Below are 17417 nucleotides of genomic sequence, written 5' to 3'. Positions count from 1 at the left end.
ACTGTCTCGAGCATATTCTCTTACCTGATGGGAGGAGTTACTCAGTGGGGGGGAAAAAAGGCTGAAAGCTCACACGTCACCACTATAGAGCGCAGCACATAGCTTGCAGATAACCTGTTTATCTGCTTATACCCATCCATCTGCATCTGGCCTTCAGCCAGTATAGAAGAATAAGGACTGCAGAGCTGCTAAAGATTTTGGACGTAAAAAAGAAGCGCACACAACTTGTCTCACCGTTATCCCACACGCAAACTGCATTTGTCTGTCTGTTAACGAGGACATTCAAGGCAATTCTTACACGTTTCAGCCAGAAGCGCAGCCTTTGTTAAGATTGTCTCCTTTTCTTACCACACACCGGTGCAGACGTACGGTCTGTGTACTCGGCCACAGGACTTCAGGAGGAAGAACCGTGGCGCACTGTGGGTCTGTTCTACCCTACTCGCGCCTCCCAAGTGTTGTGCTCATTGGGTAAGCGTGTGATTCACTAAGCAGTATTTTGACATTGGCATTAGACGCTTCCAGTGTTCTGGTGCTCCAGCCAGGAAACAAAACCTGAAAGTTCCTTTTTGGGCAGAGTATAAAAAGCAAAATTTAATGCTTAAAGTGTCATTTACTCATGGCAGGAATCCAGTTTAAAAGAGCAAACCAAATAACTCCAAGTTTTAAACAGCGTTATTTCAAGTTGAATTTATCCAAGAAAGGAACCACTTTGCATTGAACTAAATTTAGTCACAGAACTAAATTAATTTAAAAAAAAAAACCCAAAGAAAACATGATAGACGTATACTTCTTTTTCAAGTTTAACTAAATTTACAGAGCTTCCATACATCAATTTAACGAACCCTTTATTTCCTCCTAGTTTGAAAATGACTAGTGTGACATACCGTATATTTTGATCTTTCAAGAACCAGTACTGAATATTTACATATTTATTCCATGCTTGACACTTTAGTTTTCATTTCAAATTCCCTGACAGAAAACAAATGATTCACGCTTGACACTTCAGTTTTCAAATTCCCTGACAGAAAACAAATGATTCATTCCCTGCTAGTTTCCAACACAGTTAAGTTTCTGAAGAAATAAAACCACCTTAAACGCATGGTCTAGAGGAGCTAGTCAGCTTTAAAAATATTTATGCAGTGCTCCTTAAAAAAAAAAAAACCACATTAATACCTGTAATGCCTGTGAGAGCTCCACCCATTTTAGTCATTACAATCGCAGTATTAGTAAAATTACATCTTCCTGTTATTTTACCATTCAGACAGTTGTTTGGCTTCCAATCCAAATTTTTGTCCATGTTATTTTAAACAATGTTAAAACGCGTACCTTTGTGAATCGGTACTATTCCCTTTAACTGCACCCACTCAATTAGAAGTAGTTTACTGCTTTCATAGGTTATGTCAATTGACTTTGTACAAACCAAGCACCTCTCCAACAGTGGGACACTGTCCCAGAGTCTCCAGAGAAAGCACACACAACAGGGGCCTTCTGTGGTTCAAATAAAAACCTACTTAATTGAGCCAGGCAGCATAAAGCTAAAAAAACCCCTCCAATTTAAACACTTAAAATAGGGTGTTAAAGTTTATGATTCTAGGCAGACGAGCTGTCCAAAGTACGTTAAGATTATGTAAAACAAGAACATTACAACTAGGCTTTATTTAAGTAGACGAAGACCCCTTTATAGCACTTTTGTAATGTCAAAAGACCAAAGCGTAAGTGAAAAATCGAGCTCGGCTGTGTCTGACAGTGGAGCTCATTTGTAAAAATTGCACGTGGCCTTTAGAAAAAGCTACCACTCCTCACCCCATCCAAAAATGCAATAAAAGGCCATCGGGAGTCAGTTAATTCTATGAAATCCATGGAGCCCAAAGGAATGCAAACATGTAAAAAGCTTACTTCAATCACTGAATTTAATATGAAAATAAATTTAGAGGTGAATCTAGTGGTAACGTTTCTTTATGAATTCCTACTTCTCAAACTTTTTCTTTTCGCACTATATCTCAGTCTAATGACAGAAAAATCCAAACCATCTATTCAAGGGAAGGTTTAATATTACTGCTTCACTATGTGGTTGTTCAGTTTATACATCTGTCTCTATGCCCTCTCCTCAACTGTGTAAGTCGGCGGAGAGGCAGGCAACTAATTAACTCCAGGCCCTCTAAGGGTACGGGTATCTTGCCTTTTAACTTCAAAGCATACTCATGTTTTCCAGTGAAATAACTCTTGGGCTCCTAACGCATGAGCTGGAGTTATAAAGTAAATGCTAGAATGTTATCTGATTCTCCCTGAAGTCAATGACAGATTTTCTACTAATTTTAACAGGTGTGGGATCTTATTTAAGCGTCTAATCACATTACCGAAGATGTACAACAAAAGCCTACATAAATTGCGTTTACATTTGTATTCTTTCACAGATCAATTAATTTCAGTCAATCTTCTATCACCTGCTACTTCAACTGCTGTCAGATGGACCTCACTCATTAATAACTCAGACTGGCTGAAAAAAACCCAAAACAACAACAACAAAAAAAAAAGAACAAAGGGCTAATGGCTCTAAACCTGAGAGAAAAAACTAAAATTGCCTTACATATATATATATTTTTTTAATTTTCTTGCAGTAATAAGTCACACACAAAACACCTGTACCTTTCTTTTGGCACAATGAGTATTTTAGAAGTCCTTCAAGTCTTAACTCAAAGAGGTTCTTTACTGAGTGTTGTCTACTGAAGTCCACAAAAAAATTAAAACATTCTTTCAAAAGGAACAAAAAAAAAATTTACAATTGTACACAAAAAGTCTTGAATTTTATTGAAATTTCAAGTCTTGTATCAAACAAAAACTTTTCTTCAGACAAAAATATTCTCTGGGTGTCCTCCAGATAGCAGCAGCTCTGAATTGGTCCTTTAGTGCCGCCGCTCTCTTTATCATCTTCACAGAAGTCCGCATGGTTGGGCTGTTCCATTAGGCCTCATTTTATCGTGTGAAGGAACGTACATGACGACCTCTTCCACTGCCTCCACTAACAAACTTTCCTCTTGAGCCACCACTGCTACTACTATTAGCACTTGTCCAAGACGGTCCAATTCCTCCCCGGCCTCTGGAAGCACGATCGCGAGGACTCGGTCGGTAGCCTTAAAGCAAAGAAAAGTATACTCAGTTGGAAAAAAAAAAAAAAAAAAAAAAGCCCTAGGCGTAGTAGCTGCTGTGAAAGCATAAGAAACAAAAACAAGATGAGACACAAACGGGGTCTGTTTTCTCCTTTTAATTCTCACTTTTCTTTTAGGCAAGCACTTTTTGCTTTGATTGGCTCTATAATTACCATGTAGGTACGAAGACAACTGAATTGCAAAAATCTGAATGCAAAATTAAGATTCTGCGATCAAGTGTTCAATTCAGCAACTTTTATGGATTACAGGGCAGTTCGTATGAAAGCATGTATTTGACACAGTCTCAGTGACAACTGTTCATATATGCTTAAAACATTTGCTGAATTTCAAGGTGTCTGCAGCATCCTTGCATGGTTTCATTTGTAAAGAGAAAATGAAATTCAAGGAATTTCCTATAGTTCGATGCCCATATGAATACCATGTACCTGCTGAACTTAATGGTCTCAATGGTGGCAGTGGACCCCTGTTAAAATTGCTTTGACCACCTCTACTGTCATTGTAGGTTCCCCTGGGCGTACTCTGTGCACTCCAACTTGAGCCTCGAGCGCCTTCACGACGACTGTAATTTCCTAGATAGGGAGAGAAAAACCCACACGCTGTTGAGCAAACACCACTTTTTTTTTTTTTCATTTCAATCTTCACAATAGTCAGGGTGGTAAACATAATGTTTACATAATTCAAATAGATAAAGCTACTCTGCATCAACACAGCCTCAGTATTCTAACTTATCAAAGTCTACAAGTTACTGGATTGTATTGTATGCAGAATCAGGGGAAAAAATCTATTTTTAAGACATGAACTCAAGTTTTTTTTTTTTTAAAATTACATTATCTAGTGCATTAAGATAGACTCCTATACCTTAAGTTTTTGTTGTAAAATAAATCCTAGTATTTATAATTTTACTAGATGGAAGTATTTTCTGTTTCTACCAGGCAAGGACTTGCCCTAATTATGGAATCGAAGGGAAAGAAATGCAACCTTGTCTATATATGAAAGAGACTTAACACTCTGTAGCTAGAATCTCCAGGTTCACTGAAAATTGCATCTTATTCCTGTCAGGATCTTCCATCCTTTTATTCGAAAGCCTCATATAAACCCATTGTGATGCTTGATTTCAGGAACTACCATGTCACAAACGGTAGAGAGGGCTTTTGATTGTTGGAGTGCTTCAGAGATGCAGTCAGAACAGTTGCTAAAAGAAAACAGCTAACTCCTTTTGCAAGGGAGAGGCAACACAGGAACTCGCAGCCTTGGTTCAATTCCACAGCACTCGAGAGAACCTTTTCTAGTGCCAAACAACTTATTTCAACAACACTGCTTCAGGAGCATCTCATGCCAGGGATGATTAATTGCTAGTAAATTGGTCTAGTATTACTGAAGCATTTTTAGCATTCATTTACTCCAATTCTAATACAGGCGACAACATACCTTTTGAAGCAGGTGGTGTAAAGAACCTGTTCTGACTGTGAAAAGCTCCTCGTCCTCCACGATTCCCTGAGAAGCCACCACGTGAAGAAATCTTCTGTGACACTTTCGGTGGCCTTTTGGCAGGTGGTATCCCATCTGGAGCAACCACTTCTTTGCTCTCTGCAGCAACAAAATCATCCACGTGCATGGAGGGTGGCCTGCTCGTATTCTGTTTCCTCTGACGGAAGATATCGTGTGGTCGAATTCCTTGTCCAAATCCTCCCCTGCCTCGTCCTCTTGGTGGTGGCACAACATGAGCTCTCTTTGCAGGCTCTATGTACTCAGATTTTCCACTGTCATGACAAACCAGGATTTATTTAGTTAACGTAAAAATGCGTTCATACTGAAGGTCAGGCATTCTCCATATTGGAGATGCAATTTGAAAGGTGTTTGACATTTTGAGAATACACAAAACAGTGCTGAACACACTGTTTACTCATTAAACTCATCTTACCTTGAAGTTATGAAGGTCTCATGCTTGTGCTTGCCGAGTTTGAACCCTTTCGTGGTTTTTGTGCGGCCAGGAGATGATGGTTCTGACAAAAACGACCTCTCCAATTCAGCTTGCAAGTCAAAGTCACTGCAGCCTTTCTCTGACAGTTCAATTAAGTCAACTTTTACCTGCAACGACAGAGTTTCATTTTATCACAACAATCATTACTAGCACCTCTGAAGAAGAAAACATGCTGCACCAGGACGGATGAGATTCAACTAGGGTCCTTCTACTAGAGCAAAAAAGCTCCATCCTCTACCTCTTAATGCAGTAGTGTGGCTCAAAACAAAAAGCAGCAGCCACAAAACAAAAAAGCAGCAGAGCTGCAGCAAAATTGTCTTGATGGTTCTGAATCTCAACAAAGTCGAGTACTTCAAGTATGAACACCTGTCTTGTCACTAAATGACCTACAGTGAGGCACTCTTTTGCTTAAGCTACAGTCCTATAGATTTATTAATGCTGCTTTTATACAGGAATCAACAGTTTTGGTTTTGCTTAAGAAATTAAAACACAAAGTATCTTTGCATGTAAATTAAAAAAGAGTAAAACTAAAAAAGAATTAAGGCAATGAAGTCAACAGAAACCGATTATTTCTCACACAAGAAGTTATGACACTGCCAATTGCTTAGTTTAAAAAAAAAAATGTTACTGTGTATTTTTCAAAATGACATTTAAAGTTTAGATTATAAAAATCAAGTTTCAAATACTGTGAAAAGTTTTTGTGCAAGTAGTTTCATTTACTACTGCCACTTTCGTCATACTACTTCATACTACTACTCCACTTTCGTCACATCAGAGCAAAGATTTGAAAAAAAAAAAAAGTGTAGCTATCAGGCTCTTTGGATATCACTGCAATGACAGAAGACAAGCAAGGAAAAGAAAATAAATCACATTCTTTCTCTATGTTTAACACAAACTGCTGAAAAGCCCCAGCAGCAATGCAAAAGCAGGTTAGGACTGACACAACAACTGTTCCTCTAAAGGAGATTACTTCTGCATTAGAGCACTGCAGAAGCTGCCAATTTTGTGGCTGCTTCTGGGTGAACCTGAAGGCATTTGATAACAGCCTTTAACAAATGCCAACCCCTATGTCTGGGTCAATTTACAAAGGTGAGCTCAGGAGAACACACTGTTTGGCCATATGAATTTCTGATGCTGCTAGCTCAGGCTAACCCCCATTTTTAAATCCCCTTCAGTCATGTTAATGAAGCCTTTTACCATATCCAGATCAGTGTCTATTTCTTCAGCCTGAAAGGGTGAGAACCACATGGACTTCAGCTGGTCATCCATCACGTCTGCCAACACGTATGTAGTCCTGTAACAAAACAATGTCAAATGCCTGTTTGATTATGAACTACAACAAACTGCAAGCATACGCAGCATTACAGAACCTGGGGTGAATGTTGCTGCCTTACCCTTGATACTTGCATGAAATTAAATACACTGGGACTAGTAGGTAATAGTGACAACAGTGCTGCTTAGCTCCTGTTTGTAATATACTCATGCATAAATTATTGCATTTTCTTAAGTAAATCACAGGTAACGCGCTCACATACTTAACCATCTTACCTGTTGTTAAACAAATTCTGAAGAGAGTCTGGTGCAGAAAGAATAGGCTCTACATCTTGGTCACTCAGCGGACAAGAATCACCTGCCGATTCCAACATCTGCCTCACTCCAACGATGTTGTCCAGTAAGGATTCAAGGCCGTCATCTTCCTTAGAACGATCCTAAGCCAACACAGCACAAGTCAGAACTTTTTCCCCTCCTCAGAGAAGGAAATGTGCTTTTGTTAATTAAAAAAAAAAAAAGGGGGGGTACTACACAAAACAGTCTATCCATCCACAAATAGTGAAACTAAGACACCCAAGCACACAAACAACAGCAGAGAGCTCCTCAGTATGCTATCAAACAAACCATGTCACCACATGCACATTCTAGTCTTCATTTCCAGTTGATGCAATAACCTCCATAACACAGTCCCAAAGAAGGCATCACCCCAGGTTTTAGTTAACAAGCTCTCTGCTAGAGTATTCCAACATCCTAAGTGTCTGCTGTTTCTCCTTCAGCACAGTTGTGGCCTTTAATCTTTTACCACAGATGTAGGCGGCCAGGGAAAGGGGCAGGAGGGAGTATAGCACTGGAAAGGCATTTGTGACCAACAGGCTGTGGAGCAGCTGTTTTATGGACTCTTCTAAATCAGCCATCTATGGCATGGCTGCCATCAATGATGTAGGATTAGATTTGAATATTAGACTTAAGTTTGCGATTAGAATCACAGAAATGTTGGATGCATTGAATTCTGCATGTCCTCTAGTCCAATCCCCCCCCTGCTTGAAGCAGGGCTATCAAAGCCAGATCAGGTCAGCCATAACTTTATCTAGCCACATCTAAAAAAAGCTCCAGTGACAGAGAACCCACAGCCACTCTGAGCAACCTGTTCCAGTGCTGCACTTTTCTCAGTGATTTTTTTTTTCTCCCCCCCCTAATGTCAACCTGAACCTCTGAAGCCACAATCTGGGGCCACTGCCCCTTATTTTATCATCTGGAATTACCAAAAGGAGTTTGATTCCACCACCTTTGTTACTATTCCCCAAACAGCTGTAGGTAGCTCTGAGAGAGCTCCTTAGCCCTTTTCACCAGGCTAAACAAGCCCGGCTTCCTCCTCTCTCTACAGCACATGCTTTAGGTCCCTGACCACCTTGGTAGAACCCTCTTCCATTTTCCTAGATCTCTCTAGAACTGGCGAGAGGACAAAGCTGGCCAAAGGTGAACACAGCACACTCCACATGAGAGCTGACCAGCGTCCCGTGGAGGGAGACAGTAAGATCACTTGATTTGCTGACCATGCTCCTTCCAGGATAGCTCAGAACACAGTCTGCCTCATTTGTAGTGACCATGCACTGTTGGCCCATGTTCAACCTAACATCCACCATAACCACACAGCCCTTTTCAGCCCAGCCTGCATCAAGGCATAGGGTTATCCTGCTCTCACTGCAGAACTTTGCATTTTTCCTAACGACCCACACAAGCTTTCTGCTAAATCAATCCTAAAAAGTTTACTGAGGTCCCTCTGGATTGAGGTTTTGCTGTTTGTCGTATTAGTCACTCCCCCAGCTTACTGTCATCCATAAATTCACTGAAGATGTATCCATCGTTCAGGTCTCTGATGAAAACATCCAACAATATCAGCCCACTATTGACTCCTGGAAATTCCACTTGTTACTGGTCACCAGTAACATGAGGCCACTGCTAAGCAGTGGTTCCTGTTGCTGATTACATTAACAATCTGCTCACCACTATCCAGTGCTCTCTGTTGTATGCATTTGCTGCCTTTCATCACACAGTTAACTGCCTATGCTCTTATGGTGTGCAAATACTCTCAGCACAAGGGGATCCCAACCCTACCTGAAACTTCCTAGCATTACCACAATACAAACAATAAAGTCAGAATCCACCCTGCATCAGAATAGGTGATTTTGGACATCACTATTAAAACAATGGCAACAGCTATTGCCAATTCTGCAAGGTATGCCACAGAATTTGCGCACCCTTCTCATTAAGGAAGGACAGTCTAGATTGTTTTAAAAACATGTTCCGATACAAGACCGCAACATCAACTTGATTATTTAAATTCTTTTACCATAACGTGTTTCTCCAGATCAAGCAGCAGGTTTTCTGGGGTTTCTTCTTTGTTCTGCAGCAGATGTTTTAACTCTGCAGTAGTTAGACCCAGTGTTCTACCTGGATGAGATCCATCTGCTTCCATAAGGCTTCCATCATCTCCACAACATCCCTGAAATATTTGACAAGTGGGAAATAAGTATACGTAACTACTTACTATACTTCTGGACTGCAAACCCCTTAGAATTCAAACATACATTAGAGCAAATCTAGCAAAACAAGAGTAATCTCTTGATTTAAAAACATATTATGCAAAATACTTTAATAAAGTACACTTCAATAGGCAAGTTTAGATGCTGCATCAAGATGAATGCAACCCTTTCCTATATAAGCTGAGGTTTGTATCACAGAATTCACAAGTATTTTCAATTCCTTTCTATACTGCATATCAATACAGCAACCCTGTAAATTAAACAGGATGCCATGAATCTAAAACCTGGACACAATGGCATGCTATTCACTTAGGAAATCAATATGAATCAATATGCTGTTCTTCCTACTGAAAAACCCTCTTATTTACTAAACACACATTCTGCTCAGCTTTCACAGATTTCATTAAAAACTAAAGATGGCACCAACACTACTGATGGAAAAGCCTTACACAGCCATCTGCATAGTCAACTGCTTTCTGAAATCATTGTTCCTGAACATGTCTCACACTGCGGATTTTAGAGAAACGCAGCTGAGTTTGTTTAAGTATTCAATACATATTCACTTACCAGCGTATCAGAGTTTAGAATCTGTCGCATAAAATCCAAAAAAGAAGAGGCCAGTTCACCTGTGTCTTTGCTAAAACTAGTTATTACTCGTTTTAATACAGTGTACAGAGCACTGCTGTGTTTTCTTAGAGAGCTGGTTTTGTAATGAAAAGAGAGAAAATACTTTGTTAGTGCATTCATTGTGACCATTCCACTGTAACTTCTTATAAGAAAACAATATATATGCAACATAAATTTGATAAATTTTAAAATTATCAAGTTGAGGTTTGATTATGAAGCTGGAGCTTCATTATTTTCTCTGTACTAGACTGTTATTCTCACCAGTGCTGTCTGCAGATATTTCAGACTGCGCATGTACAGCTATATGTACTGTAGCAATACCTCTAAAACCTGCAAGAAATTACATTTCCATCTTTGGGAGGAAAGGGATAGGACAACAGAAATTTTGCTTGCACAAGGGCCTTATGTATAAAGCAGGATCATGCTTGCTGTTACAATTTCACTGCATCCCACAATGCCTAACTGCAGGAACAAACCAGAAAGGTAACCATCAACACAGAAATAGCAAGGCCATGCACTGAAGCTAACAGCTCGACACATGGGACCATAGAAACAACAGCATCTTTAATCTACTTATTTTTCATTTGTGGGTTGTATAGCTTCTTGCAGTCTGAGCAGCACAGTTCTGTAAGCACTGCTTAGAAGAGTGTTTTATTGACAAGGCTCCAGGTACTACCTCTTTCTCTTCAGGAACCTCACAACTTTCTTGCCTCTCTGCACCTCACCTTCAGTGGACAGAAAGAGGTCCGAATACAGGACAAGGAATTAAGCATCAAAACAACACAATACTGTCCAATTCATGTATACATTCTGTTCAAAAGGGAGCAGAGTCAACAGAAGTAGTTAAAAAAATATATAGATACCTATATATATATATATATTTTTATCTCCTCATTTCAAAAGCCCTAATTGCCTGGAGGTCAGAATGCTCTGGGGAAGTGCAAACTGAATCCCCTCAAAATAGAGGGAATGACAGACAGCTCTCCAATGCCCCAGATGAGAGCCCTGAGTGACTCAAAAGGGAAGGACATGAGCACTATATCTCATTCTAATCCTCCAGCCTTGGAGCAGGGAAATGGAGGGTACAAACCCTTTTTCAATGCTTTGTTTATTTCTTGAAAGAAAGTGCTCCTGTGAGCATACTGCAGAAATGATTCAAAGGTAAAATCTCAAGTGAAGGAAGACCAAAATACTGAGTAAAACACTGAAGCCCCAAAGAGAAATGGAAGTTCAGGTGCCTTATCCCCAACATTTCCTACTAGATGAGTAGGAAATGATTTCACATTGCAGAATTTTTTAAATAATTTTAAGTTGTCAGAGATATCTTAAAATACCATACCTCTTTAAGTGATAGAAGCCATAGTCGTGCTCTGTAAGGAACATCATTGTTCGGATACATGTCAGCAGACAACTGTAACTGCTCTCAGAATTAGTTAATGTTTCCATCAGGCAGTCACAAATTAAGGGCATCAGCTCTTTGCTTGGTAAGGAGTTGGAAAGCTGCTCCGATTCAGACACAGAGCCTTCTGATGAACTTGGTAAAATGAGTGCGATATCCTGTAAAAAGTGATTATTAGACACATAGTAAAAAATGCATTCTGTATAGCAGCCGTAAGTATAAACCATATATTAAGTCAGAAACACTAGGTTCTTTCACTACCCCTTTATCATCTTATTCCAGTATTTCACAGTTATTACTGACCAGTAAAATACTAATCCAGTGTATGTTTTTTAAGTTGGTTCTGTTAAGGGTTACATACCATTATTGATTTTTAAAAACATAAAAGCTTCAAAGGGTGAAAAGTGATACCAGAGCCACAACTAAAAGCCAATCAGTCACTGGATAGTATCTCACACTTGCACACAGTTTCTTGCCTAGGTAGTCAAACTGTCCCTTAATCTCAAAACATTCATCAAAATTAAGAGGCTGCAGACACCACCTAGGAAGTTGAAGATCTACTGCCCCCTCCACACTTTACATAAAAGGTTGACTTTCACAATGAATTTGCATGGGCAAAGAGCTCTCGTTTATATGCAAATGGATAACGGATCTCTGCTGACCAACAACGCCCAGATGTCTTTTGCATAAATGCTAAGCACTAAAGCAAATAAATACATAAAACTAGTAAGACAAATAATGACATACAAATCTATGCACGCAACTAACGAGAAACTACTGGGCCTAGTCTATGAATCAGTTTGCAGATAACATTTCTTACTTTGCTCTAGTAACATGCTTTTTTTTAATGGTATAGTTTTACGGTAGCAGCATATCATATGTATCTTTGTACTTGGAATACATTTTTAAGAGGTTTCAGTTAGAAAACTGAGAGACACATATTTATTCAACTGGGTGAAAGGTGAATAGTGACAACTCAAGTTTTGCCAGTGGCCCACGTTCCAAAAATCTTCCTGTAGGGAGAAATTACATCCCTCTCTCAGCTGAGGCAACAGTCAATCTTTGTGCCATTCAGTTTTTGGTCTCTAACAAGCAACCAGAATAGTGCACATAATGCAAAAGAGGTATCATAAAATGAAAGGATTTACATTCGAGAGCAACAAGACAGCAAGTCTGTCAAAGCAGCCAACCATACACGTTTTCTTTTTGTGTTTTAACAATGTTGATCTTTTATTTTTTTTAAAAAAAACAGGCACCTAACGAATAACCTCATTTAATTTGTCTCCTACAATTATCAACACACAGCACTGACCAGCTGGAGTGCAACGGAGCTCTGCCTGGGGATGGATGAGGAGCTGACCGAGAGCTTCTGGGTCAGAATTAAAGGGAAGACAGGGACAGGTGACATTATGGTGGGGGTCTGCTACAGGCCACCCGACCAGGAAGACCAAGCGGATGAGGCCCCCTATAGACAGATAGGAGCAGCCTCACGCTCACAAGCCCTGGTCCTCATGGGGGACTTCAACCACCCCGACATCTGTTGGAGGGACAACACGGCAGGGCATAAGCAATCCGGAAGGTTCCTGGAATGCGTCGATGATAACTTCCTTCTCCAAGTGGTAGAGAAGCCAACGAGGAGAGGTGCTATGCTGGACCTTGTTCTCACCAACAAGGAGGGGCTGATGGGGAATGAGAAGCTCAAGGGCAGCCTGGGCTGCAGTGACCATGAAATGGTGGAGTTCAAGATCCTTAGGGCACCGAGGAGGGCGCACAACAAGCTCACTACCCTGGACTCCAGGAGAGCAGACTTTGGCCTCTTCAGGGATCTGCTTGGTGGAGTGCCATGGGACAAAGCCCTGGAGGGAAGAGGGGCCCAAGAAAGCTGGGTAATATCCAAGGATCACCTCCTCCAAGCTCAGGAGCGATGCATCCCAGCAAAGAGGAAGTCAGGCAAAAACGCCAGGAGGCCTGCATGGATGAACAAGGAGCCTCTGGACAAACTCAAACACAAAAAGGAAGACTACAGAGGGTGGAAGCAAGGACAGGTAGCCTGGGAGGAATACAGAGAGATTGTCTGAGCAGCCAGGGAGCAGGTTAGGAAAGCTAAAGCCCTGATAGAATTAAATCTGGCCAGGGATGTCAAGGGCAACAAGAAAAGATTCTATAGGTATATCAGGGATAAAAGGAAGACGAGGGAAAATGTGGGCCCTCTCCAGAACGAAACGGGAGACCTGGTTACCTGGGACACGGAGAAGGTGGAGGTACTCAAAGACTTTTTTTTTTGCCTCAGTCTTCACTGGCAAGTGCTCGAGCCTCGCTGCCCAAGCCACAGAAGGCAAAGGCGGGGACTGGGAGAATGAAGAGCCACCCACTGTGGGAGAACATCAGGTTCGAGACCAGCTAAGGCACCTGAAGGTGCACAAGTCCATGGGACCCAATGAGATCCATCCACGGGTCCTGAAGGAACTGGCGGATGAAGTTGCTAAGCCACTATCCATCGTATTTGAGAAGTCGTGGCAGTCCGGTGAAGTTCCCACTGACTGGGAAAGGGGAAACATAACCTCCATTTTTAAAAAGGGGAAAAAGGAAGACCCGGGGAACTACAGGCCAGTCAGTCTCACCTCTGTGCCTGGGAAGACCATGGAACAGATCCTCCTGGAAGCTATGCTAAGGCCCGTGGAGGACAGGGAGGTGATTTGAGACAGCCAGCATGGCTTCACCAAGGGCAAGTCCTGCCTGACTAACCCAGTGGCCTTCTATGATGGAGTGACTACATCAGTGGACATGGGAAGGGCTACAGATGTCATCTCTCTGGACCTCTGTAGGGCCTTTGACACGGTCCCCCACAACATCCTTCTCTCTCAACTGGAGAGGTATGGATTTGATGGGTGGACTGTCCGGTGGGTGAGGAATTGGTTAGATGGTCGCATCCAGAGGGTAGTGGTCAACAGCTCAATGTCGAGATGGAGACTGGTGACGAGTGGCATCCTGCAGGGGTCTGTATTGGGACCGGTACTGTTTAATGTCTTCATCAATGACATGGACAGTGGGATCGAGTGCACCCTCAGCAAGTTTGCAGATGACACCAAGCTGAGTGGTGCGGTCGACACGCCAGAGGGACGGGATGCCATCCAGAGGGACCTGGACAAGCTGGAGAAGTGGGCCTGTGTGAACCTCATGAGGTTCAACAAGGCCAAGGGCAAGGTCCTGCACCTGGGTCGGGGCAACCCCCGGTATCAATCCAGGCTGGGGGATGAAGGGATTGAGAGCAGCCCTGCCAAGAAGGACTTGGGGGTACTGGTGGATGAAAAGCTAGACATGAGCCAGCAAGGTGCGCTCGCAGCCCAGAAGGCCGCTTGTCTCCTGGGCTGCATCAAAAGAAGCGTGGCCAGCAGGTCGAGGGAGGGGATTCTGCCCCTCTACTCTGCTCTGGTGAGACCCCACCTGGAGTTCTGTGTCCAGCTCTGGAGCCCTCAGCATAAGAAAGACACGGACCTGTTGGAGCGGGTCCAGAGGAGGGTCACGAAAATCATCAGGGGGATGGAACACCTCTCCTATGAAGAAAGGCTGAGAGAGTTGGGGCTGTTCAGCCTAGAGAAGAGAAGGCTCCGGGGAGACCTTCTTGCAGCCTATCAGTACTTAAAGGGGGCTTATAAAAAAGATGGCGGCAAACTTTTTAGCAGGGCCTGTTGCAACAGGACAAGGGGGAATGGCTTTAAAGTAAAGGGGGGGTAGATTTAGACTAGATAGAAGGAAGAAATTTTTTACGCTGATGGTGGTGAAACACTGGAAGAGGTTTCCCAGAGAGGTGGTGGATGCCCCATCCCTGGAACCATTCAAGGTCAGGTTGGACGGGGCTCTGAGCAACCTGATCTAGTTGAAGATGTCCCTGCCCACGGCAGGGGGGTTGGACTAGATGTCCTTTAAATGTCCCTTCCAACCCAAACTATTCTATGATTCTATGATTATGCATTAAATTTATAAAATACCTGATCACAGAGGGACTGCAAAAGGGAAGTTACATATTCAGCGCTCTGTTGATGAGTGACATTGTCCCCAGCCGATCGCATTAAAGCCAAGAGCTCCTGGAAAACCTCTGCATACTTTTCATCACCTTTAGTAGTTCCATTGATAAGATGCAAAATAGCCAATTTACAAGCTTTGTGTGAAGCCAGGGCATCCAATAAAGCAAGCAATCGAGTAGTCTGTCCAGTGTACTGCTTCTCTTTATCTTCTGTGTTGCTGAAAGGATATCAATGCACTTTGAAAAACCTGTTTTAAAGTGAGCTAAAAAACTATAAAAGCAACGATTACAGGAGTCACATAACTGTGCTTTTAGAAAAGCACCTAGTTTACGTACTTAAACTTACAGTTTAATTTACTTTTCGAAAACTGCTCAACTTCACTAAATGAATTCTGGTTGCATAATTAATTAATCTACTATGCATTTGACATACTATAGGGCATCTAATCGTATACGGATAAATATGCTTTTATACAACAATATCTAATTCTACGTGGATAATTATGCTTTTAAATAAACAGTACTCATTGTTTCAAAACCTTCTGAAATGGTAGTATTTAACTTCCTCCAGTTTACAAACATCTACACATTTTCCTGTTAGCACGCAAATCACAGTATAGCAAACTTTACGGGCCTACTTTTGTTATTTATATCAGATAGGTCCTTTAGAAGCAGTTCACAGACAAGGTAAGGCTTTGTAGGGACAGCCTGAAGAAAACCTTCCTAAAATGCTTACCATAAACATACAATGTGAAACTGTCTACATCAAAACTTAAAAGCATGACATGGTTCCTTGGAAACATTAAGCATTACCAGGACACAGTATATAGCACTTGTCTGAGAATTCATTCAGTTCATAATGGATAAGTAACATTTCTGAAAGTATTTTCCTCCTGCTAAATCTACTGTACAGAACTAAGGTGAATTTAATAGTCCGTTAAAGCAATCTTTGCAATAGAAAACAAAGATACCTTTGTAGGTCTTCTACAATCAGATCCAATACAGTCCTCATGATAAGAAGAGCAGTAGGTGAAGCCAAGTCACACAACTGAACGCAAATACGTCTCAACATATGCTGAATAGGCTGGCAAGATGAACCAGAGAAAGATCGAACTATCTCTTGTATCAGTTTGGCTTGAACATGAAGATGCATACTCCACAGCTTCCTGGTGTTGAGTGCCACTGAAATATCATGTGGTTCAATTACCTGCAGGAACAGAAGAACAGGAGGTTTTTCCTTTCAACTTTTATCATAAAACCTGAATTCTACCACAAGGTATAAACAAAGACTAAGTACTAATACTTTCCTCATCGAAAACATGCAATGCCATTTTCATTATTATCACTGAATGACAGGGCACGATTCCAGCAAATTAGGTATGTCTTCGGGAGCATGGGATGTCACACACCTTTTATGCTTACTTATTAAAGATCACAAATTCAAGATCCATGCCAAAAGAAAGGAGAGCCTTAATATACCGAGAGTTTGGCATTCAGGGTTAAATCCAAAGGCTTCATAGCCAATCATTTAAGTAATAGAATGGGAGTCTAGATAATTTCCTAAGGGACAAAAGAATAACATGTGACTGCTAATTTAAAAAGATGCTGCAAATAAGATCAATTTTGTTTCTGATGAAAAAGATGTCTCTTCAAAGAATCTGTATGAACACAAATGCTTTACAGAAACTTTAATTCATCCTTTCACGCATCTGTTTTTTCCACAACTACAAAAATGGTCTAAGGGTTATACATAATTACAATTCTTTAAAAACTAAATAAATCTAAATTATACCTGAGTTGTCTGCATGGGCAGCGGAAGAGGCAACAATTCTGAAAGCAGTATAAGTCCAGAGAAAAAGCCTTCAGGTATTCTCAAAATCGAAGAGAGAACTTCCTTCAGCATTAAAGACCAAGTATTGTTTGCCAAAGTTTCTTCTGAAATGGTAAGTTTTTCATTAACACCTTGTGTAAAAGTCAGTAAGATATCAACAATGTCATTCTGAATTTTTTGTTCATCGCTATCTAAGCGGCCTGAGAGAGGAATAGAACACAGGAGCATGTGTAGAGAAACAAGTGCTGATGGAACACGCATGTCTTTGAATTCAAAAGATCCACCCCTCAGCAGTTCTGTTAGCATTGTTTTAAGTAGAGTAAGTGTACAGCGGGCCATAGAAATAGTAGTAACTCTGTGAAGCGTGGTGCCCATGTTGACATGGAGTCGCCAAGGCTGAATAAGTATGCTGTTCAGCTTCTGTAATACCCGAATGAAGGTGTCCATTCCCTCAGAAGAAAAGAGCTGAATAACTGCAAGATTCCATTTAAGGTCTTTCTGTTGACCTGTATGGAAAAGAAATAACATTTTGGTATGTCTAATTTCTCCTGGGCAATCACAGTTACACTTGAG

The 17417-nt window shown here is 41.2% G+C and overlaps 1 protein-coding gene across 1 annotated transcript in view; it reads right to left on the bottom strand.

Moving 5' to 3' along the window:
* Nucleotides 1–563: 563 nt before the first annotated feature.
* Nucleotides 564–17417, bottom strand: part of VIRMA (vir like m6A methyltransferase associated) — a 29774-nt gene continuing 12920 nt past the window's right edge. The window contains exons 13-24 of the mRNA XM_076329406.1: nt 16806–17350; nt 15985–16220; nt 14979–15231; nt 10930–11147; nt 9531–9663; nt 8771–8923; nt 6697–6857; nt 6346–6442; nt 5089–5255; nt 4596–4927; nt 3593–3736; nt 564–3131 (exon numbers count right to left, since the gene is read on the bottom strand). Of these exons, the coding sequence (XP_076185521.1) occupies nt 2974–3131; nt 3593–3736; nt 4596–4927; nt 5089–5255; nt 6346–6442; nt 6697–6857; nt 8771–8923; nt 9531–9663; nt 10930–11147; nt 14979–15231; nt 15985–16220; nt 16806–17350 (2597 nt within the window). The 3' untranslated portion in view covers nt 564–2973. The remainder of the gene's footprint in view (nt 3132–3592; nt 3737–4595; nt 4928–5088; nt 5256–6345; nt 6443–6696; nt 6858–8770; nt 8924–9530; nt 9664–10929; nt 11148–14978; nt 15232–15984; nt 16221–16805; nt 17351–17417) is intronic.

Source organism: Aptenodytes patagonicus, chromosome 2 (genome assembly GCF_965638725.1).
Source record: "Aptenodytes patagonicus chromosome 2, bAptPat1.pri.cur, whole genome shotgun sequence".
In the NCBI taxonomy this organism is placed as follows: Eukaryota; Metazoa; Chordata; class Aves; order Sphenisciformes; family Spheniscidae; genus Aptenodytes; species Aptenodytes patagonicus.
Note: the sequence above shows the minus strand (reverse complement) of the source record. Positions and strands in the feature narration are given on the sequence as shown.